General features: G+C 36.4%; 2 protein-coding genes across 2 annotated transcripts in view; one reads left to right on the top strand and one right to left on the bottom strand.

Annotated features, from left to right (window-relative positions):
* EMCN (endomucin) overlaps nt 1–24,987 on the bottom strand; it is a 139,907-nt gene that overhangs the window by 87,368 nt on the left and 27,552 nt on the right. The window lies entirely within an intron of this gene.
* On the top strand, nt 7,246–8,311 carry LOC126076926 (protein FAM204A-like). Its single transcript, XM_049885632.1, has one exon. The coding sequence runs from the start codon at nt 7,411–7,413 to the stop codon at nt 8,110–8,112; it is 702 nt and encodes a 233-aa protein (XP_049741589.1). The 5' UTR covers nt 7,246–7,410; the 3' UTR covers nt 8,113–8,311.

Below are 24,987 nucleotides of genomic sequence, written 5' to 3'. Positions count from 1 at the left end.
AATATTTTATGAGACCACTATTATAAGAACTAAAGAAAAGGTTTAAACACAGAAGAAAACATTCTTTGATGGTTACTAGAGTAGGGAGAGAGGGGGGTATTCACTAACTAGATAAAAAAAAAAATACCAGATAACAATTATTTTAGGTGAAAGGAAGGACAACACACAATACAGGGGAAGTCAGCACAACTGGACTAAACCAAAAGCTAAGAAGCTTCCTGAATACAACCAAATTCTTCCAGGGACAGAGTAGCAGGAGTGGGGTCTAGGGATCATGGTTTCAGGGGACAGCTAGGTAAATTGGCATAACAAAGTATATTAAGAAAACATTCTGCATCCCACTTCAGTGAGTGGTGTCTGGGGTCTTAAAAGTTAGCAAATGGCCATCTAAGATGCATCAATTGGTCTCAACCCACCTGAAGCAAAGGAGAATGAAAAACATGAAAGACACAAGGAAAATATGAGCCCAAGAGACAGAAAGGGCCCCTTAAGCCAGAGACTCCATCCTGAGACTGGAAGAACTAGATGGTGCCCAGCTACAACCAATGACTGCCCTGATAGGGAACACAACAGAGAATCCCTGATGGTGCAGGAGAAAAGTGGGATGTAGACCTCAAATTCTAGTAAAAAGACCAGACTCAATGGTCTGACTGAGCCTGGAGGGACCCCAGAGGTCATGGTCCCCAGACTCTTTGTTAGCCTGAAACTAAAACCATTCTCAAAGCCAACTCTTCAGAAAAAGATTAGCCTGGACTTTAAGGCATAAAATGATATTGGTGAGGAGTGTGCTTCTCAGCTGAAGCAGACGCATGAGACTATGTGGCAGCTCCTCTCTGGAGGTGAGAAGAGAAGGCAGAGTGGGAGAGGAGCTGGTTGAATGGACACAGGGAAACACAGGGTGGAGAGAAGAAGTGTACGTTCACATTGTAGGAAGAGCAATTAGGGTCACATGACAATGTGCGTATAAGTGTTTGTGTGAGAAACTGACTTGAACTGTAAACTTTCACTTAAAGCACAGCAAAAAAAAGAGAAGGCTTTGCAGACAGTAGGGTCAGTATGTCTTCAGGTAAAAAGCCTTCGGGAATTCCTACACATATAAAATTGAAATAAATTCAGATGCATATGAGAAATAAAGATGAGAATGGTACTAGATTAAGAGACTTTTTTTTTTAAGAAGAGAAAGACAAGTTTTATTATTGAATAAGCATGTGCCACAACACAGGCAATCCGCTAAAGAGATTGCCGTAAGAGACATCTTGAAGAATTAAATTGACAGGTGCCAGGAAACACTTAAGGAAGCAGAAATTTCTTATTCTAGCAGGAAAGCAGGAATTGATGTTCGTGATAGCATGGAAGTGGGAAAGGTCACTCAAAGTGCAGAAACTCAACATTTGAGGAAGAAGGAACATGTAGGGTTGAAGATTTTGCTGCTCAGTGGAACCCCAAGAACACTAGTTTCTCACCAGAAATATTTGGAGAAGGATTACCCAACTGAGTTAAAATTGGAAAAGCTATCCTGGTGACCTAAAGAATCCCCCAATATAAAGCAGACTCAGCAATCTAGGTACTGGAAAAGAGAATATACAGCTAAGAAAGATACGTGGGGGCTGCTAGATTGGAAAAATACAAACAGAAGAGCAGGAGAATGGAATAGCTGGGAATACAATGCCGGGAGTCCCTCGGTGGTGCAAATGGTTAGCTCTAGGCTCTAACCAAAAGATTGGAGGTTTAGGTCCACCCTGAGGTGCCTTGGAAGAAAAGTTTGGAGGTCTACTTCCAAAAGGTCAGCCATTGACAACTCTGTGAAATCAACTGGATGAAAATTAAGTTTTTGGTTTACAATGCCAAAATTCTGTTTAAAGAATCGCTTATTGTTAATTTGAAATATCCTTCACAGAAGAGTGGAGTTAGAGCCCGTCTTCAATTAAGGAAGGTTGTCAATTACACAGTATCAAGTAGGCAATGTAGAAAATCTTGAGTACCTTCAAGGTGTATCAAAAGATTTTTAAATGTACATAACCCAAACCCAGTGCAGTAGAGTCGATTCCGACTCATAGTGACCCTATAGGACAGAGTAGAACTGCCCCATAGAGTTTCCAAGGAGCGCCTGGTGGATTTGAACTGCCAACCTAGCAGCTGTAGCACTTAACCACTACGCCACCAGGGTTTCCTAAATATACAGAAAACCAAACCAAACCCAGCACCCTCCAGTCGATTCCAACTCATAGTGACCCCATACATAGTGGACCCAAAATGAGTGGAGTGGTAAGTGTGTGAACTAACTCTACCACAACAGTAAATTTTCAGATTTCACTAGTGTACAGAAATGTTTCAGATGCTAATCTCAGGAGAGAAGTCCCTATGCTGGATTACTGACATTTATTAAGATACCCAGTCCAACCCTGTGGATCATAATTTTGTATTAACATCTTGTTGAGTGAATTTTCCCAAATGCACTTTTGGTTTACACATAGTGGATTCTGAACTCCTGCCAAGGATTGATTGACACCTCAGAGAGAAAGGAAGCCAATCTTAAAACTGTTCTTTAAACTTACATGCCTTTCTCTCTTCCAGTTTTTCTGCCTGGCTACTTTCCTCCAGATAACGATATGTACCTGCTTTCGTGGACAGGTGTAAATTGAACTGTGAATTACGTGATAATATACGTATTGTGTTTGAGAAACATTATTTTGCTTGAGAAATTCTAATTTACAAGGAAATTGGAACATCAAGCTAATACTGGCTTTACTTTTAGCACTTGTATGTTTCAAATTTATATCATTTTAAATCTTAGCATTTTGGTAAAGATGAGATGCATGAAAGGCAAAACATAAGGAATATTTATCCATGTTTGAATTGGAATGAGGAGTAACTAACAGTAGGGATGCTTCAGGAAGTTACATTAATACCAGATTTTAAGTGCAGGGAAGAGAGCTTCACTCCAACCATACTCTTGAGTGAGAACCATTGACTATATTGACTAGGGCTGAGCAGAGTACCTGTGTGAAGGACCAAAAACAAAACAAATTTGTTGCTGTTGAGTTGATTCCTACTCATGAAAATCCAATGTGTTATAGAGAACTGTGCTCCATAGGGTTTTCTTGGAAGTAATCTTTACAGAAGTGGATTGCCAGGCCTTTCTTCTGAGGTGCTATTGGGTAGGTTCTAACTGCCAACCTTTTGGTTAGTAGTCAAGTGCAAACCATTTGTACCACCTAGGAACTTTCTGTGTGAGGGACAGGAATTGTTTTATAATTGTCTTGGATTCATTAATATGAGATATATTTTACATATTCAGGGGGATTAAGTTTCTTGGGAGAAACAATAAAAGGGGACATTAATTATATTAAGAATTTAATGTGTGGTTACAATGGATTGACTTGAAATGGAAGGCTTATGGAATTAAATTGTGCAAGGAGATGGATTAGTCAGCTTTATTCTTCTGCAATTTTATTATTTGGAACACAATATTGTTTTATGTGATGCACATAGCAAAAGTTCTTGATCTGGTCACTTTGTTTGGAAAAGAGAATATAAGAGTGAGTGACTTTTTGACAGTTAGCATTTACTAAAACATATGTTGTAGAATACTAGTTCTGTGGTATGCTATTTTGTTTTATGTAGGAAAAAATGTTTTTATAGCCAAATTAATTTGGAGTTACATACAGTAAAAAAAAAAAAAAGTCAAGTGGATTTATTTATACTATGATTTATCAGACTAAAAAAAATGTTATTATACTTTGTAAAACCTCAGGACAGTATAGACTTTTTTATGGATTTGTGTTCCATATAAATTCTATCCCTATGACAACATGGAAACCCTGGTGGTGTAGTGGTTAGGTGTTATGGCTGCTAACCAAAAGGTCGGCACTTCGAATCCACCAGGAGCTCCTTGGAAACTCTATGGGGCAGTTTTACCCTGTCCTTTAGGGTTGCTATGAGTTTGAATTGACTCAATGGCAACTGGTTTGGGTTTTTTTTGTTTGTTTGTTTATGACAACATGTGTAGTCTTGGATAAACTTTATGCCCTACTTCATTTTGGTGTACTCTGGGGGAAATATTAAAGAACGACTCATAGAAAGATTGTGAGGGGCTTAAACATCCACACCAACGGTCCTAAGGAGATAATAAGCAGTAGCAATGACTCAAGGAGAAGCTTCTTGAGGGTTTTGTTCAGATTCTTTTGACCTTCTTGATTGGGATGAAAAGTTATACTATAGAGTGCAAACAAGTTTAACTGTTAAGCCCAAGAAGGGAAAAAAAAAAAAATGATGTGTAGGACAAACACTTGAACCTTTAAGGAGAGGTTAAGACTTCATCTTCTCCAGCAATTCCCTCTTAGAGAGGAGGAACTCAGATAATGAACTCAGGCTACATTGGAGTACCAAAATTCTGAAGAGAACAAAAAGTGGTGGTGGTAGGTTGTAGGTGAAGTAGGGCTCGAGTTTTCAGTCAGAAATAAGAAAAGAGTTGTATTTCTATGTAAATTTTATACTTCTTTTTCTTTTTTCTACATCATTTAGATGATAGGTTAAGGTAGACACCAATGGTACTGCCTACTCGGAGGTCCTTGCTCTTGCAAGACCAAATAAAACAGGATTTAACCCCAGGGAAAGTGAGCAAGAGCAGACCAACAAGAGCTCCCTGCAGATTAGATTAGGCCTTGGTTAGCAGGTTAATTGAGTGCCTCTAGATTTATTCATTTTCTAACCCAGTTTACCAAGGTAGGTTCATACAGGAATTTGGTACTGGTTCTGGGCTAGAAATAAAGTTGTGCTTGTACATAGAGCAGTCCTTTGTACATAAATCTCAGGAACAAAGCGGACTGGGGTAGTTTGGGGGCCTCAGAGGGATCCAGGAATTTGGAATTCTTTTATTATTCCACCATTCTTCCTTTGAAAGAAGGAAAAAAAATAACAAATGGATGTCGAATTTCCTCTTCCTTAAAATCTATTTTAACTATATTTCTTGGAGTCAGAAAAAATATTGGTAGGGGCTTCTTTATTTTCTCAGATCTACTGAGTCCATTTACACAAGAGGTCTTACGTATCAGTGAATACTTAACAGTAATGCTTATGGGGACCTTAAAGGCCTCTGGGACATTCAGCTGTCCTTTCTGAAAGTGTAGTTCACAACAGTGACCAAAGAGGTTAGTCCTAGGTCAAGTGATGGATTAAAAAAGAGTTGACGTGTTTGTTTTCTGGTTGTAGAATCCACATTGTTTATTTTATTATGAATGGAATTTAAATAAATGCAATAATACCTTATTTCAGTAGTTTTTAACTGTACTCCTAAAGCCATGAAGGATCAGTGGTGAAGCCTCGAGGACTACCTTTGGCAGTAAGAGGAAATAAACGAGCAGAAGACCCCCACTCTCCACTGACCCACAAACACCTTTTTGCTTCAACAGCAGGTCCACTTCTGACTGATTGAAATATTGATATGCTGGAGTTCCTCATAATTTTTTATGTAGAAAAGTTTATGCTGATTAGGAAAAAAATTAGACATCGGTGTTACTTAATAGTGAGCTTCTTCAAGTGGTAACCTCGCCTGCTCACACTGAAAGTAAGATCAAGAACTTCAGAGCAGGCGTAACTCACAAGACCCATCATGAAGTTCATGCACTGATGTTTCCACGCTATACTCAAGCACATGGGCTTTCACTTATTTGTTGTTTTCTAGAGACAATTCTAACAAGTTTGCTTAGCTAATATGTATGTGTCTGGATATGTATTTTCCACTGAAGATAAGAGAACCAATTAAAAAAAAAAAAAAGAGCCAGCTGGCAATTTCACCCAAAGGATAGCCTGAAAGAAGAGGAAAAACAAGAAATGCATAAAAACAGCAAAGAGAAATAAAAAGTTACAGAATTCAGTGTCCATTTACTGTAGGAAGGAAGAAAAGTCTTATAAACCTTGTTAACACCCAAGGGACTAGCTATAATAGCCAAATGTCATAATTGAGATAAAAAATAATAATACTGAATTATTAAGTAACATTCAATTATGAATTAGTTAAATGGAAAGAAAGGATTTGAAATCAAAGGACCAGGTTTCAAAGTCTAAATTGTTGTCATGAATTATGTGCTTTTTTTGTTGTTGTTATGTCATTTAACCTCTCAGAAACTCAGTTTTTGCACCTTTAAATAATAACTTTGAAATAGTTTTTAAAATAATACTGTACCCCTTAAAATGAGAGCTAAATGCATTTTTATAAAAATAGTATTCTGAAAAAATTGCAAAACACAAGTGATGATTATTATGCTCTGCTTTGTGAGGCAAGAACATGTATGACATACTTTAGAATAATCTCCATAGTATTCATTTTTTTCTAATTTAATTTAAATTTATTTTATTATTTTAATTTAAAATGAAATGCTTATTGCGGGTAACTTTTGCTCTATACTGAAATGAAAAAAAATGTTTAAAACGTGGTGATGAGAAATTCACAAACATATAGCAATTAAACAATACACTCCAAAATAAAAAATGGCTCAACAAAGAAATCAAAAGTAAAATCAGAAAATACTTTGAGTTGAATGAAAATAAAAATGCAACATATAAAAACTTATGGAAAACAGTAAAAACAGTGCCTGGAGGAAATTTACAGAAAAATAAGAAAGATCTCAAGTCAACCTAACGGCCACTTTAAGAAACTAGAAAAGAGCAAATTAAACCCAAAGTAAGTAGAAGGAAGAAAATAACAAAGATTAGTGTGCAAATAAATAAAACAGAAAATAGAAAAACAATAGAGAAAATCAGTAACGGGTTCTTTGAAAAAATCAACAAAATTTATAAATCATTAGTTAGACCGACCAAGGAAAAAAGAGAGAGGACTCAAATTACTAAAATCATGAATGAAAGAGGAGACATAACTGAAAACCTTATAGAAATAAGAAGGACAAAGGGGTACTATAAATAATTGTATGCCAACAAATTAAAGTCTAGATGACATAGACACATTCCTAGAAAGAAACCAACCACTAAAACTGACTCAAGTAGAAATAGAAAATCTCAATAAACCTATGACAAGCAGAGAGATTGAGCTGGGGGGGAAAAAGCTTTCTGCAAAGAAAAGCCCAGAACCAGATGATGGATTCTATGAAACTCTTTACAAACTATTCCAAAAACAGAGAAAAGGAGGAAGCACTCTGTAACTCATTTTATGAGTTGGTATCTTTGTTTGATACCAAAGCAAGACAAAGTCACAAGAAAAGACTATACCAACATCTCATATGAATATAGACACAAAAATCCTCAAAAAATAAATAGACAAGGACGCGCCCTTAGGATGGCTGCCCCGCAGTTGCTTCCCGAGTGGACTGTAACTACCAATCCGAGCCTCTGATGAATATGAGGTGAAGAATATTGTGTCACTAAGTGTAAGTCTTCTCACCAAAAGAGGAAAAGATGTGGAGTGGGCTGCTACCTCCTGGACTAAATGAAAGTGATGTCGAGCTGAGTTCTGAAGACGAAGCCAAATCAGAAAACTCTGGACTTCACTTACTGGAAGCTGAAGAAGATCAGATGACTAGAAAAACAGAAATCTCAGATTTCCCCACAGATGGACCAAAAACTGAAACAGAGGCAAATATAAATGCATATGAAGAGTGCCCTTCCGGTATTTCCTTACATACGTGGAATAAATTTCAAGAACTGCATAAAAAACATTCTAAGCAGAAAACCTCAGCTTCAAGATTCAGGAGGAAAAAAAGAAAACGCTCCAGGAAAGGTAAATTGAAGAATGAAGAGACATCTTGTAGTGAACAATCCTCAAATGAAACCCAGTGGAAGGAGCTTACTCAGTATTTTGGAGTCAATGATAGGTTTGATCCCCCTGTGAAAAAGAAAAAAATTGACAAGTCAGGTCTTGAAAAGAGCATAGACCAGGCTGTGGAAGAATGGAACATTGAGAAGGCCGAGGATCTCAGCAACCAGTTGGCTACTCGAGAGCTTAGAGTTAAAATTGCCAAAGCTATTGCCTGTCATAACTTTGTAAAAGCCAAAAAGGAGGCTGAAAATTCACAGGTTGTTAGAAAAAAGAAGAAACTTGCATGGGGATTTGAAGCAAAGAAGAGATGGGAAACCAAAAGCAACATGGGATATATGTAACTTGCCAGAGTTCTTCAAGATCTTTCTAGACTTCCAAGTGCTCAATTTACTGAAGAGATTTTCCTGCATATATTAAATACGTCAAGAAACTGATAGAAGTAGATAAACAAAGTCTAAAATTTGGGAGTTGATTATCAAACCTTTTCAGTCTTTTTCTGGGGAGCTTATCCTATTGAAGCAGAGTTTTCTGTGATTGGTATGAGAAATCTAAGCATACACAGAGAAAGAAACGATAGAATTCATTTATTTATTTATGTAGACCTATAATAAAATTTTTTTTTTTTTTTTTTATAATACAGTCAGTTTTACTTTTCATCCATTTGGTATAACGTAGCCAGCGAGCTCCTTGAACTTTCTTGTCTGTACTTGGTTTAACTGCACTTATTCTGGAATGTGGTTTTTAAGATTGGTATTTATGATGGATTGGCCATAAGTGCTGAGGAAGTCTCACTTGATTCTGTCTTTCACCACTGATTTTAATTACCTTAATGTCATAAAAGTTATTCTTGACTCTTTATTGGGAGGCAGTAAAGGTGATATGTCATAGTCACATGGTAAAAGCAATTGATTAATTTTTGAGTACTTTCAGATATAATACTTCAATAAAGAACATCATATACTGTAAAATAAATAAATAAATAGACAAAAAATAAGATAATAGAAAACCAATTCCATCATCATATAAAAAGATTATATACCATGACCAAGTAGTGTTTATCTTAGGAATATAAGGTTGGTTCAACATATGGAAATCAATCAACATTGTACAACATATTGAAAAAGGATAAAAAACACTTGATCATTTCAATAAATTCAGAAAAAGCATCTCACAGAATCCAACACATTTTCATGATAAAACACCCAAAAAAACTAGAAATACAAGGAAACATCCTCCACCTGATAAAGAGCATTTATGAAATACCCACAGCTAATATCATACTTAATGGTAAAAGACTGTAAGATTTCCCCTATAATCAAAAACAAGACAAAGGTGTCTGCTCTTGGCACTTCTATTCAATTTCTTACTGGAGGTTTCTGCCAAGCCAATTAGGCAAGAAAATGAAATAAAAGACATCCAGATAGAAAAAGGAAAATTCCTATTTGCATATGGAACAACCATGTATTTAAAAAATCCTGAAGAATACGCACACGCACACAACACAAACAGAACCAATTAACAAGTTCAGCAAAGCTGAAGGGAACAAAATTAATATACAAAAATCAATTACATTTCTATGCAGTAGCAATGAACAATAAAAAATTAAATTAAGTAAATGATTCCATTTATGATTGGTATCAAAAAGAATAACATACTTAGGAATAAATTTGACAAAATAAGCTCCAGTCTTGTACACTGACAACTACAAAAACATCACTGACATAAATCAAAGAGAACTAAATCAGTGGAAAGACATTCATGTTCATGGGTTGGAAAACTTAATCTTCTTAAGATGTCAATACTACACAAAGCAGTATACAGACTCAGTGCAATCCCTATCTAAATCTCAGTTGATATTTTACAGAAATTGACAATGCTAAATTTCATATAGAAACCCAAGGGACTCAGAATTGTCAAAACAATATTGAAAAAACAAGAAAATTTAATATGGAAATTGAAGAGACTTGGAAAAGTCAAAACAACCTCGAAAAATAAGAAAAAGCAGAGGGCTCTCATTTCTTGATTTCAAAATTTAATACAAAGCTAAAATAATCAAGAGTGTGTGGTACTGGCATGAGGATAGACAAACATATCAAAGGAATAAAATTGAAAGTCCAGTAATAAACTCATACATTTATGGTTAATTAATTTCAGCAAGACGATTCAATTAGAGAAGAACAATCATTTTGACAAATGGTGCTGGGACAACTGGATATTCATATGCAAAAGAATGAAGCTGGACATCTATAAAAAAAACCAAAGACCTAAACGTAAGAGTTAAAACCAAAGAACTTTTATAAGACATAAAAATAAATTTACGTGACTTTGGTTTAGACAATGTTTTCTTAGATATAACACCTGAAGCATAAAGGAACTTTTACATAGATCAAGAGTCAGTTGTTCGGACAAAACAAGGGGATACTGATTGGTTTAAAGTCAGGAAAGGCGTGCGTCAGGGTTGTACTCTTTCACCATACCTATTTAATCTGTATGCTGAACAAATAATACGAGAAGCTGAACTATATGAAGAAGAACGGGGCATCAGGATTGGAGAAAGACTCATTAACAACCTGTGTTATGCAGATGACACAACCTTGCTTGCTGAAAGTGAAGAGGACTTAAGCACTTACTGATTAAGATCAAAGACCACGGCCTTCAGTATGTATTACACCTCAACATAAAGCAAAAATACTCACAACTGGACCAATAAGAACATCATGATAAACGGAGAAAAGATTGAAGTTGTCAAGGATTTCATTTTACTTGGATCCACAATCAACAGCCACGGAAGCAGCAGTCAAGAAATCAAAAGACACGTTGCATTGGGCAAATCTGCTGCAAAAGACCTCTTCAAAGTGTTGAAAAGCAAAGATGTCACCTTGAAGACTAAGGTGCGCCTGACTCAAGCCATGGTATTTTCAATCACATCATATGCACGTGAAAGCTGGACAATGAATAGGGAAGACGGAAGAAGAGTTGACGACTTGGAACTGTGGTGTTGGTGAAGAATATTGAATATACCATGGACTGCCAAAAGAACGAACAAATCTGTCTTGGAAGGAGTGCAGCCAGAATGTCCCTTAGAGGCTAGGATGGCAAGACTGCATCTTACATACTTTGGACATGTTGTCAGGAGGGTTCAGTCCCTGGAGAAGGACATCATGCTTGTCAGAGTACAGGGTCAGCAGAAAAGAGGAAGACCCTCAGTGAGGTGGATTGACACAGTGGCTGCAACAATGAGCTCAAGCATAACAATTGTGAGAATGGCTCAGGACCGGGCAGTGTTTCGTTCTGTCGTTGTGTTGTTCATAGGGTCGCTATGAGCCGGAACCAACTTCATGGCACCTAACAACAACAACAACCATGCCAGATGAAATTAAATGTGACCTTCATGGGTAGTGAATATTTTATTAAATATTTTCTTCTCTTTTGTTTTATTATTGTGCTTTAGGTGAAGGTTTATAGAGCACGTTAATTTCTCATTGAACAATTAATATACATATTGTTCTGTGAGATTGGTGGCCAACCCCGCGATCGTGTCAACACTCTCGCCTTCTTCACCATGGGTTCTCCATTTCCATTTGTCCTGCTTTCCTCTCCCGTCCTGCCTTCTCATCCTTGCCCCTTAGCTGACATGGCCATGTAGTCTTGTATACAGGGTTAAGCTATATGTATTATTGTTTGTTTTATGTACCTGTCTAATCTTTGGCTAATGGGTGAACCTCAGGAGTGCCTTCAGTACTGTTAAAAGGGTGCCTTGGGCCCATACTCTCAGGGTTTCTCCCATCTCTGTCAGACCAGTAAGTCTGGTCTTTTTTTGTAAATTTGAATTTTGTTGTACATTTTTCTCCAGCTCTGTACGGGACCCTTTATTGTGATCCCTGTCAGAGCAATTTTACTGAATATCTTCACATCAGATTAGTTATTAAGTAACAAAAATCAGTATATCTTTTTTGATATGAAACAATGTGTATATATCTATATCTATATACACATATACTGTATGAAATTCCAAAGAAGATAAATTTTAAAGAAATTCAACAGTTGCAATATGCCTACATTTCTGAAGATACCACATACCTGCATTTGAAATTATTAATTTCTCTGAATTTTCCAGTATTTGGGCAAACAGAGCATAGGAATGAAGGCAATCTGCTTAACGTGATTCATGTTATGTACTTCTTTTTAACAATTCTTAAAACTTCTATTAAAATATATGAGAGACCTGACCCTCTGTAACAGCTGGAGTTGGCACGATCATCACTTTATTATTTTTTTCAAAGTGAAGTATGTAAGACTTAAGTCACAGTGATCTATGGAAAGATCAGCTTCACATAAACTTGTTTTAATTTAATAGCATTTATATAATCTTTTTAACCCTGGGAAACCCTGGTCACGTAGTGGTTAAGTGCTATGGCTGCTAACCAAGAGGCTGGCAGTTCAAATCCGCCAGGTGCTCCTTGGAACCTCTATGGGGCAGTTTTACTCTGTGCTGTAGGTTCGCTATGAGTCGGAAGGGACTCGATGGCAGTGGGTTTGGTTTTTTTTTCTTTCTAACCCTGCATCTTGTTAGTCTCTTCTATTTACACTCACAGTTATGTTGAAGATCAAAAACAGCAAATGTCTACAAAGGACTTGGAAAAAGTATTCATCTTGATGGAAGGTATTATTTTTCACGGTGTTATTGTTAACTTTGTCTGTGTAGACATAATTAGCATTTTATCAGCCACAGGTAATGTATAGCATATTACAAGGGGATAAACTTTGAGTCAAAGACTTATGTTCAAATTCCAGTCAAACTGGGTGGGTAATTACATTAATCATTCGTCATGGTATGACATCTCAAATTTAAACTTCTTCAAAATTCTTTTGAATTTGAGAAAAAAAATTGCCTCTCATAATCCAGTATGTCAGCGAAAAGCAGTAACTTGGATGTCATGAGATAGAGTATATTTGTTGTTTCATTTTATAGCCTTGAAGTGCTTGGAAGTGTTAGTACTTAGCACTGACTCTGTTTACAGACACAGTATATAGGAATTGCTTGATGCATTCAGCACATACAGAAGTGTTTAGCACCTTCAGAAATGACAGAATTGCATTTTTACAGGCTTTACTGAAATCAAGTCAAAGACTTACTTTTTAAACCTCTGTAGGTATTCTTCATACTTGTGGTCTCACCCTGCAAAATTCAGTAGGGAATGGGAATACCACATGTATGCAGATATCTTTTCTCCGATAGTAATTTTGTTGCCACTATTTTTTTTTTTTTTTGTTTAAAGTGCATGAAATAACACTAATTTTCAAGTTCAAATTGGAGTTGAAGTTATTCAAAGAAACATACCACTTTGACTGGAAAATTCTTCTGTAAATAACTAAAACCATCCCTATCTGTTGATTTCCTAAATAGTAATAACTGTGCATAACTAACATCTTTTGGGTTTGGTTTTCTAGAGAGAGATGTTTTCCTTCCTTTTGCTTTCTTTCAGAAATACTTATTGAACAACTACTTATATGAAAAACATAATTAAATATAGTAAGAGATTCTATGATATACCACATAGTATTGTCCTTGAGAGTCTTCAATTTTGTAGGGAAAATAATAGATGGTAAATAATAGACGGTATTCTGTTTAGGTCATAGAACTAGTATACCCATTGCTGTCGAGTTGATTTTGACTCATAGTGACCCTATAGGATAGAGTAGAACTTCCCCGTAGAGTTTCCAAGGAGCACACCTGGTGGATTCGAACTGCCAATCTTTTGGTTAGCAGCCATAGCACTTAACAATATAGACCAGCAATTTTCAAACTGTGGGTTATGACACAATTAAAGGATAGTAAACTGTACTTAGTGAATTGCGGTCAGAGCTTTTGCCAAATGAAAGAGAAGAAAAGAAACAATATTAGAGTATTATTGCAAGTAATAAGGATGCTGTTTCCTGACGTTTTTTGTTTAGGTGTGTGAGTGCATGTGCATATGAGCACACACACGTGAGTCTGCATGATGTATGTGCCAATGCAAAATATATTTCTTACTTTGATTCCAGTTAAAAATTTTTAATGCTACTGGACAAAAAATAAATTGAACAAGGATTTATAAGACAAAAGGACCATCTCTGCTGGAATGAGCAAGGAATACTTCATGAGAGAGCTGACGCAGGAGCTGAGCTTTGAAGAGTAAGGAGGATGAGCAAAGCCCTGAAGGGGGGGCAGTGAGAGTTGTTTTGCTGGATTTCAGTGTGTTATGGAAGTATGTAGTGGATTTTGTCCGGTAAAATACTGGAGGCAGATTGTAGAGGAGCATGAGTGCCAAGCAGGGTATTTGGACTTCATCAACCAGGCAGTGAGGGGCCACAGAAAGTGACCAAACAAATTCGTCCATAGGAAAATCAATGTGGAAATAAAGAATATTAGACTTAAAGCTTTAAAGGAAATTTCCTACTTACTAGAACTATTTAGATGAAAAAAAAACAGATTAGATTTTTAGTTCAAAAATAAAAATACATATTCTCCCAGTTTGAAAAGTTCTATGATTAGAAACTTATGATCTGGTTGGAAAATTTTCCTCTATCGCTGTTGAAAGTTTTATTGACCATGATGCAAGTGCTAGCAGATACGCTTTGACTGGAATATCTGTAAATTTCTCCTAGTTTTAATTTGCTCTCCTAATAAACTATTGAGGGAAAACAGTTTATCCTGAAGTAGTTTCTGTTTACAAACAACAGTGAGGTAGCCATCTTCATTTCTTGAACTCCGAAGTGATTAAAGATAAATTTAACGAGAAGACCTGTGCCTCACGACTTTGCTGCGCTGAACCAGATTATAGGAGAAGCAGCATTTTGTCCTGATCCCACTCTACACTCATATACCCAGATTTCAAGAGCTCAAGAGATACTATGACACTAGATTTATATATAGTGAGAGGCTGAAGCACTATCTTGATTGTAATAAAATAACTATCCTAATTAAAAACATCTGATGGCAGATTCATGCTAATATGTTTCCACAGATTTTGAAATAGTTCTACATTCTCTGAAGTTCAAGATACAGAATTTCCACCTGTCCACGTATAACAGCATATATGACTTTTCAAGTGAACTTGCTTTTCTTGTTATGGGTGGAAATGGAGTATCTTTTTTTTTTTTTTCCCTGTTTCCTAATGATCAAGTCATCTACTCCAATCTTCATAGGCATGCTTTGTAATTACTTTTCTAGGAGTTTCACAAATAAATTCTGAAAATGAGAACGGATTTTCTTCCCATCCAACCTCACAATGATCTATCTCTTCAGGTTCATTTTTTCTTTGGGCAGTAGACCATCTCTTCTCTCCCAAGTCTACAACTAGAGTCCACTAGAAATCCACTATTAAAGAGAATAGATCTTGTTTCTCATTATAGGTTGACCCAAACACTGAATGACAGTAACTTAGGGTTCTAGGATTTGAGGCCTGGAAAGAATTTTTTTGGACATCTTTAATGTCATAAAACCCCTATATTTTATAGCTTAGAAAAAGTATGAGTTTAAATTAGTTTCAAAAAACTCACAGCACCAATTAGTGACAATGTTTCCTTGATTATAGTTCAGCACTATTTATTATGATGTGATAGAGAAATTTTTTTTATTGTTTCTAATTCTATTAACTGGATATGTGGAATACGCTTCTGACAGAGACCATGCTGCAGTTTCCCTTTGAACTATCTTAAGAAAATATTTACTACACCAACTAATACTATAAACAAAATTTCAGAAGATAAGTTTTCATTCTTTAAGTAAACAGAACGGTGACCTCTTTATAAATATCTCATTACATACAAAATGCTAATTACTCAATGGTGTTATAAATCTCCCAAGTACCATTATTAGGTAATAATTTCATAACCCAACTTGGCTATCTATGGAGTTGAAAGTAAAATAAGTAATTTTATTTTAAAATTCTTTATAATATATTATTTCCACTAATTCATACCATCATCATGCAAGGCTACCCCCTCTACAGCTCCATACCCTCACGCTTACAGACTTATGAATCTTTAATCAGATTTTACCCTGAAATAAAGTAACTGTAAATTGTTCAGTTATGATTTTGTGGCGGCAGATACTCCGGGTCACAGGTTATAATGAATGTGGGTCCACTTCTTAAGTTTATATTTGATATCAGTGCATAAATTGGTGCATTTTAAATGATGGGATGGTCCCTTCTCATAGTAATTTGTCAGTAATTGTTAGCCTTAAAAGTCTTGGCGTTCATCTAATAAGTACCCTATGCTTTCTTTGTTAGTAAATGGCCATTAGTGAAGCTTAAGTTAAAAAGAAGTTGAAAAGCTGTTTTCCCTTATGTATTAAAAAAAAGTAAATATATATATATATGAAATATGGTATTTCTGTCATTCTAATATTTCTGTTAAAACAGCACCTGAATGAAAACATGGCACCAATTGCTTCTGATTAGCAATTTCATATTAACACATTTTTACACTAGCGGTAATCCTCTTTTGCCATAGCAGAGGTCACTTTGGCTCACTGCCAACAAAATTAAATGTAGTTAATATTCTTTTTAATTAAAAGAAAAATGCACTTATTATGTGATGATGTAGTCCATGATTTCTTCTATTTGCATTGACCCCAAAATGTCATGATATCCTGTAGAAAATTTGAAATATATCACTAACCAATGAGTTATTTATTTTAACATTTATTAAGCATCTATTTGAATAGGAGCTAATTAAGATAAATAATACACCTATTTTCCTAGAGGAATATAGAGTTTATTACAATACTCAAGCTATACATATATGAAACAACTTCGATATTATGCTAAGGTGCCATGTAATCTTAGCAAAATCCTTCAATCTTTATGGCAGTAGATCCCCAAGTCTTTCTCTACTGGAGTCACCGGGTGGGTTCAAAATGCCAACCTTCTGGTTAGCAGCCTAACACTTAACCATTGCTCTTGTAAAGGTTGCAGTCTAGAAAACCCAATGGGGCAGTTCTACTCTGGCACATAGGATCACTAAGAGTTGGAAGCGACTCAGTGGCATCCACGACAACAATAGCTGTATAATTAGTACTATGTATAGCTGGTTCCACAAAATGTTAAATGAAATCAAATTATGGTGATATTGCTCAATGTGTCTGGGATAATTAGAATAATTATCTTGAAGGAAGAAGTTTCCAAGAGGAATCAGATAAATGAGAACAACATAGAAAAAAAATGTTTCATAGAAGAAAAGAAAGAAAGGATATTCATATAGGAGGGAAGATTCAATAGTGCCAAATAGAACAGAGACCATATAATACGCAGCCAGAATAAGGGCATTGATGAGATGAGACATTTTTAAGTAAAATTTTGGGGGATAGAGAAACAGGAAAATTCCATTTTCAATGAAAACTTCATGGGTAGGGGCAACTCTTGAAAAAGGTATTTTAAATTTAAAGTAAATTTTTCGTTGTTGTTAGGTGCCACTGAGTCGGTTGTGACTCATAGCAACCCTATAGAACAGAGTAGAACTGCCCCATAGGGCTTCTAAGGCATGGCTAGTGGATTTGAACTGCCGTCTTTTTTGTTTAGCAGTCAAGCTCTTAACCGCTTTGTCACCAGGGCTCCAAATTTTTCATTAAAGCTAACAAAATACTGCAGCAGGCACAAAAGTTTTAAGAATGCTTAAATTTCCTACATCGAATGAATTTGGGGAATAAGTAAGAAGAGAAGCTCACCTCTCATGGAGAGGAAAATATTCTCTTTGTGCCAGAAGAGGAATCTCTTCAGGTTGCTAGCCATCTGTGAGGTGGGAAGGGAGTGCCAAGCCTGGCAGGCGGTCAGTGTGGACAGGTGTCTCAGCCACCTGGCCCTTCTAGGGAGAACAGGAAGGCAGCATTTCATTGGTGAGCTTGTTATACAGAAAACAACAATATCTGCAAATTGGACCTAGGCATAAAAGGTATTTTGGCTGTAAAATGGATGGAAGTAGGCAAGGCAATTGCTTTCATTCACCCAGGTATCAGGTTTGCAATTATGGGGTGATGTAGTTATTAAAAATCATGTTCTATAAAAATGAGATTTTTTAGATTGTGGACTTTATTATAAAGGATATTTTCGTATATTATACCAAATTTGATTGAGGAGCTTCAGTGCATTGAGCTATAAAAAGGCAAAGGTTATTTCAGCATTTATCTGGGTAGGGGTGAGAGGGAAGAGGGTCAACCCATTCATATTCCTGGGCTCTCAGGCAATCATTCCAAGATCCGTTTCACCATGTTTTACCCTGAGACCAGAGAGCAGCTGCGGCTCTACGGTTCAAAAAGCATCTTCCCAGGAAACAAGATATTTAGATTCAGCACATTGTTCTGGGCACCTGCAAACTTTATAAAGAACCTCTTGGACCCCTTCCAAGAACAATTTTAATGTCCTCTCACTCCCGAAAGGAATGGCACCACTTTCTCTTCTCTGGACTCCATGTAGGGGAAGAGATAATGGGGAGAGTACAATCCTATCCTCTCTCTAATGATATCTTCAGAAATGGGGAAGGTCCCCCTAGAAACTTTTTTTTTTAAACCTTTTCTTCTTCTTTTTTTTTTTTTATTGTATTTTAGATGAAGGTTTACAGAGCAAACTACTTTCTCTTTAAACAGTTCACATATTGTTTTGTGGCATTGGTTAACAACTCCATGACATGTCACCGCTCTCCCCTTTTGACCTTGGGTTCCCTATTACCAGCTTTCCTGTCCTTTCCTGCCTTCTAGCCCTTGCCCCTGGGCTGGTATGCCTCTGGGCTGGTATGCCCCTTTAGTCTTATTTTGTTTTATGGGCCTGTCTAATCTTTGGCTGAAGGGTGAACCTTGGGAGTGACTTCACTACTTAGCTAAAAGGGTGTCTGGGGGCCATAATCTCAGGTTTTCTGCAGTCTCTGTCAGGCCAATAAGTCTGGTCTTTTTTGTGAGTTAGAATTTTGTCCTACATTTTTCTCCAGCTCTGTCCTGGACCCTCTATTGTGATCCTTGTCAGAGCAGTTGGTGGTGGTAGGCAGGCACCATCTAACTGTACTGGATTCAGTCTGGAGGAGGTCATGCTAGTTGTGGTCCTTTGGACTAATCTTCCCCTTGTGTCTTTAGTTTTCTTCATTCTTCCTTGCTCCTGAAGAGGTGAGACCAGTGGAGTACCTTTGATGGCTGCTGACAGGCTTTTAAGACCCCAGACGCTACTCATCAAAGTAGAATGTAGAACATTTTCTCTATAAGCTATTTATGTCAATTGAGCTAGGTGTTCCCCCAGACCATGGTCCCCACAGCCCCCAGCCCAGCAACTCAGTCCTTCAGGGAGTTTGAATGTGTCTACTCTGGTGGCGTAGTGGTTAAGTGCTATGGCTACTAACCAAAAAGGTCAGCAGTTTGAATCCACCAGGTGCTCCTTGGAAACTCTGTGGGGCAGTTCTACTCTGACCTATAGGGTCGCTATGAGTTGGAATGAACTCAACGGCAATGGGTTTTTGGCTTTTTTGGAACTTCCATGACCACGGCACAGGCTGTGCTGGCTTCCCCAGTATTGTATGGTGTCTCACCCTTCACCAAAGTTACCACTTTTCTGTTGTCTATTTCTCACTAGAAACATTTTAACCACCATATCACACTAGTTTAGAATAGTGACTTACACACATAAAATGACATGTTGTGAGGTGGAGGGAAAACACAGACCTGGTAACTCTGACATTGGCTGTCAGAACCTGTGTAAGCCACCTTACTTCTCTGTGCCTTTGGTTTCTTCATCTATAAAAAGTGGATGTTGAACAATGCCTCTTCAACAATAAAATTTTGTTACATTTAAGATTGGATTATAATATAAATATCCATTCCGGCAAATAATAAAATACATTTTGCCCTTATACATTCCAAGAAAGGCTTGTATTTCAATAGTTATACACAATGGCTGTGCATACAGAAAGAACTAGTAACTTATCATCTGGGAGAAATCTAGACACAAAAGGAAATTCTGTATTTTAAAGGGGAGGGGGAAGCATTGGATACACTAACTTGTAAACGGACAGTGTTTCCTGGGCTAATTGCATTTTCCTTCAGTGTATTAGTCTACCCAGAACTAGAGGAAACATTAAAGACAAAGTTTGAAACAGTCATTTAGAGTGATTTGGTCTGGAATTTTTTTTCTTTCAACATAGCAGAACAAGTATAATGTTATGAAATATTTTTATATAGGTAAATTGATTTCTACACACATGCTAGAGACCATATCCAATGCACTAGTTAACTCCCACACATGAATGTGCATCTGTGTGTATGCATGTGTATTTCCTAAGTATCTTGCTAACCAGTTACAATGAAAACCCAGTACCCAGTGCCGTAGAGTTGATTCCGACTCATAGTGACCCTATAGGACAGAGTAGAGCTGCCTCACAGAAGGAAGTCCTTAAAAGTAGTCTACAGTATTGCATTTGAAGCTAGAAAATGACATTTGGCAGCGTTTGAGTTGCCTCACCTGTCATATTATCTACTTTTATTTTTATCTTGTCTAAATCTAAAAAATAAATGCTCCAGTGGATTTTAAATGCCCTTTAATTTGTATCAGCTGAAAAGCTGTATTTTTGGTTTTAAATGGATAAAAACAAAGGACATAAAACTTATTTCCATCTTCCAAGAAGTCAAAGAAAATCTTTTCTTGCCCTAAAAATAGTTATTTGAAGGAAAGAAAACTTCAAACGATAGACATTCCGAGAAAGCAAGCAAACGTAACAGTAATTGCTTTCATTCACATGGTTAGATTCTAGTGACAATTTTGTGAGGGAACTAAACAGATACTACTGTTATCTCCATTTTGTGGTTGAATAAACTGAGGCCCTGTTAACTGATCAAGACTTTTCAAGGTTCAGCGTTAGAAGGCATCAGAGTTTTATTCAAACTCGGGTGTTCTTTCCATGTTCTGCTCCTGCCTTGACTAGAATCTTAGAACTACAATGTCCTGGTGTTTGTGGTTGGTGTATTTTATGCCAGTAGCACTTATTTACTACTTCAGTATTGTAATGACTTTAAAGTCTTTTTTTTTTCCCTCTTCTGCCATTCTAATAGTTATGAAAATAAGTGTAATTGATTAGGGTATGTAAAGTCTCAACAGGAACCCTGGTGGTGCAATGGTTAAGCCCTCAGCTGCTAACCAAAAGGTTGACAGTTTGAATTCACCCAGCGGCTCTGTGAGAGAAAGACTTTTTGATCTGGTTCCTTAAAGATTGCAGCCAAGAAAACCCAATGGAGCAGTTCTACTCTGTCACATGGAGTTGTTATGAGTTGGAATGGACTCAACAGCACCCAACAACAACAACGAAGTGTCAGCTGTGGAAAAATTGTTGTAAAGTACCAAAAGTGAAAAACTTTGATGATCAGTAGCACTGTTTTGGTTCACCAGCCACCCCATTTATCAGGGATTATTATAGAAAAGAAAAAATATATCTTAGCTCAATGTTTTCTCTTATCTTGCTCATCATTAGAACATTAGTGAAAAACCATTTTACTAAAAATTATTAAAAGTAGGGCAGTTAACTTTTATTACAATATCAAGATGACCTGTAGAAAACTTACAAAGAGCTTTGTAAGATATGGCTCTTTTAGTGTTCTATTTATTTTGTTTGTGACTTGTCCTGGATTTAGGGAAATATTTCAAAGAATTTTTTTTTCTTTCTTGTTTTAGGGTAAAGGGACAGTGATATGGTAAAGACGTTTTTAATTTGTCTCACTTTTATAGTGAAATCACCAATTATACTACCTTGATCACATCAAACAACTCTTTTGCCCTCTTTGTTTCATGTGTAGTCACACTATTTTTTAATGTGTTTTATATCTAGCGTCCTTTGTGAATGAAAGAGAAAACACTAAATCAATAAAAAATAATTTATTTGCAAGGCATTAAAGCAAGGGGCAGTATAATATAGGGGTTGCAAAAAAAAATTTTTTTTTTTTTTATAATAGCAGAACTTGGGCTTGCCCAGTTTGAGTTCAGGCCCCAGCACTTGTGTGACCTTAAGAAGGTTGCTTAACCTCTTTAGCCTCAATTTTTAATCCTATGGAAATCTAGCTTAGAGAGCTTTTGGGGACAATCAAAAGATTAATACATATAAAAAGATGAGAGTTACAGCCAACATCTAGGTTCCATTTGAATTTATCCTGATTAACTCAAGGAGATGAAATATACTTAAGAATTCTACAATTAGTAAGGTGAATTTGTTTCTTGCTAATTCTTCTCTAAATACTTCATGAACTAGCTACGAAGCCATCTGCAGCCCAATCAGTGGATTTAAACCAGTAAAATGTTTCCAAAAAAATTCTGAGCTCTTCCTAAATACCACCCAACTCTCCCAGTTATGCTCTTTGACAACTTCTCTGCTAGATTTTATAAATTATTTTTATGATCTTTGTCTAATATCCATATACCATTTCTTCTAAGAAACTTGCTATAGGAGTAGAAGAGAAATGTTTCAAAATAGAAAAAAAAGATGATTTGGAAGTTGGTTTCATGGAAGAGAAGAGAGGGGTGTTACATGTGGCAACTCAATATGCTTTACATTGATTGTTACCATGCTGTGGGCCTTGGAGTACCAGCACCTGTGCAGTTTCTACCAGGAGTCTTTGAATTAATATTCATGCCAAATATTATATGTATATTGAGAAAGAATGAGTCATACATATGCTACTATTTTAAAATATATAGATCCTATTGTGATTAATAAAACTTTTTCTTAAGTGCTAAATGTTGGGCAACACTTTATTTCTGTCTCATCAACAAATAACATTTTATTTCTGTTTCATCAATTAATAGGTACATTATTATCTTCCTGGAGGAGTTCACTCTTTTTTCTATGTAAATGAGGTATTCATTCTCAAAAAAATTGGGAACCACTTCCCTGTGGATCTTCCACTAATATATCAATAGTTGTAAAGTTATTTAATTTGACTTAAGACACTATAGCATCACAGGACTGAGCCAGAATTTGAAATCTCATCGATTCCCTGTAAAAAGCCAGGTGCACTCTTCAAACACCCATAACTTGTTATTAATTAAAAACAAGCAAGCAAATACCTTGCAGAGCAGGGGATTTATAGCCCTTTTTGGTTCCAGTATATCTCAGTTCTAAGTGTTAGGAAAAAACATATCTTTTCTTCCTCTGACTCTGTTTCCCCACAGCCTCTCCACCTCAGAGATGGAAAAACTGCTCTGAGCCACGTGCTCAGCAGAAGGCCATCGTGTACTTATCCCATGCCACAGAAGAAGTCATGTTTGTCTACTTTCTGATTTTAGAGACTGGCTTTTATATGGTATATTTTCCCAAATTAAAAATATTTTGAACCATTCCATTAGGATGCTATCAAAGGAGGCCTTGTGGTGGGTTAATTAAATCTAACACATTTAAAAATAACTCCGCATGTTGTGGGGCAGATGTAGCCTTTGGAAAAAGAAAGAACCTACAGTGAACATTGCAACAGATTTTTGTGTTTAATAGCAGGCAACAGACACATTTCCAGAATTGCTCTCAAAGCGTGGTTGAGAAGTGTCTGCTCTTCTAACAGTGGGGGAAGGCAGAAAATTCATATTTAAAGAGAAGGAGAGCAAGAAGTAAACTATATTTTTGCTTCTTAAATAATTCAAACTTGCCTCAATTTTTAAAAGTAGCACCCCATTGCGTGATATTGTCCGATTTTAAGTAGAAGAATGAACCACCCCAAATCCCTCCCAAATACCAAGGCAAACACTAGGGAAGAAACGGTGCTTAATGAAGAACAAATGCTCAGGTGGACCCTTGCAAAAGGCATTTTTGGTTATTCAAAATGTTCAAAATTGAGTGTAAGAGAAAGGGCTGAAGAGAACTGAATTGCTCTGTCCAAGAACATGGAAACAATGTGCTATATTTTACTCCTGAGGGTTAGAGAGCCAAAGCAGATGGGAGGGAAGAGAGAGAAAAGTCCCAGAAAGAAGGGGGGATATCCAAAGAACATTTAAGGACCAGGATATCTAAAAATCACCCTGAGTTATTCTACTGTGATATAAAACCGTGTCCTTTAGTAAAATCTGGTCCTACACACAAAGCATGCAAATACACACCAAGATTTCAGTTAAGCGGATTTTTCTGGGAATACATGAAGGAAAAACGAACTACATTTTACTAGCTGCCAATGGGAAGTTAAAGAAATGTCACAAGAAACCAAATAGAGTACAAGATTTGATGGATGTAGGAAGTTAGAGAGATGGGGTGAAAATGCAATCCTCTCTCTGCCCAAAAGGATTTGCAGAAATTTGGGACATTGTATTTTTCCCCAGTACATAAAATAAATATTCAATCTGAACATGCTCATATGTTAAAGGGGAGGATACTCAGGTGATATAGCTGTTTCATAAAACTCAGGTGACCTCTGAGTTTTATAAAAGAAACACATATAAAATACACACTCAATAAATGCTGTTTGCTAGACTCAGTATTAAATCTGCTAAATGGCAATTATGTGCTTGCTGAGCAAAGGGTAATCGCAAATTTGTTCTATGGCAAATTATTCCAAATGTGTTGGCTAAAAATTGTTTGCTTCACAGATATGGCAGAATAGATAATCAGAACAAATAGATTCTGTAGCTATAGAATAAGCACTTCAGTGCAGTGCCAATAATTACTTAAACCTGAGCTGTCACCAGGATTAAAGCACTAAAGCGTGTTCTAAGTGTGAAGGATCGCATTAGATGAGAGTTAACACTTGTAAGCTGATTTTTTTCTGGTCTTTAAGACTAATTCATGGCAGAACAGTTAAATTCACTTTCCTGCCTGAGTAACAGAGATGTAAATAAGAGAAAACCAATAGAAGTAATCTTGCATTATCATCGATATGTAATTAGTTTCTTTTATCCAAAATGCTTAAGAAATATTTCTGTATAATTAAAATTGTTTATTAGTTAAGAGTCACCACGTGAAATATACAAAACCAAAACCAAACCCATTGCCGTTGAGTTGATTTCGACTCACAGCGACCCTATAGGGCATAGTAGAACTGCCCCATATGGTTTCCAAGGAGCGCCTGGTGGATTTGAACCACCAACATTTTGGTTAGCAGCCGTAGCTCTTAACTACTATGCTACCAGGGTTTCTGTGAAATATACAAGAGTGATTAATTTTCAAGCAATTCTAACAAAGAAAATCAGCACTAACATTTACTAATACAGTGCCTTAATAATTGTTTATTG

The sequence above is a fragment of the Elephas maximus genome, chromosome 5, assembly GCF_024166365.1.
Source record: "Elephas maximus indicus isolate mEleMax1 chromosome 5, mEleMax1 primary haplotype, whole genome shotgun sequence".
NCBI classification, from domain to species: Eukaryota; Metazoa; Chordata; class Mammalia; order Proboscidea; family Elephantidae; genus Elephas; species Elephas maximus.
Note: the sequence above shows the minus strand (reverse complement) of the source record. Positions and strands in the feature narration are given on the sequence as shown.

Bases quoted from the DNA above. Each gene is read 5' to 3' on its own strand.
- LOC126076926 (XM_049885632.1), top strand. From the start codon at position 7,411: ATGTGGAGTGGGCTGCTACCTCCTGGACTAAATGAAAGTGATGTCGAG.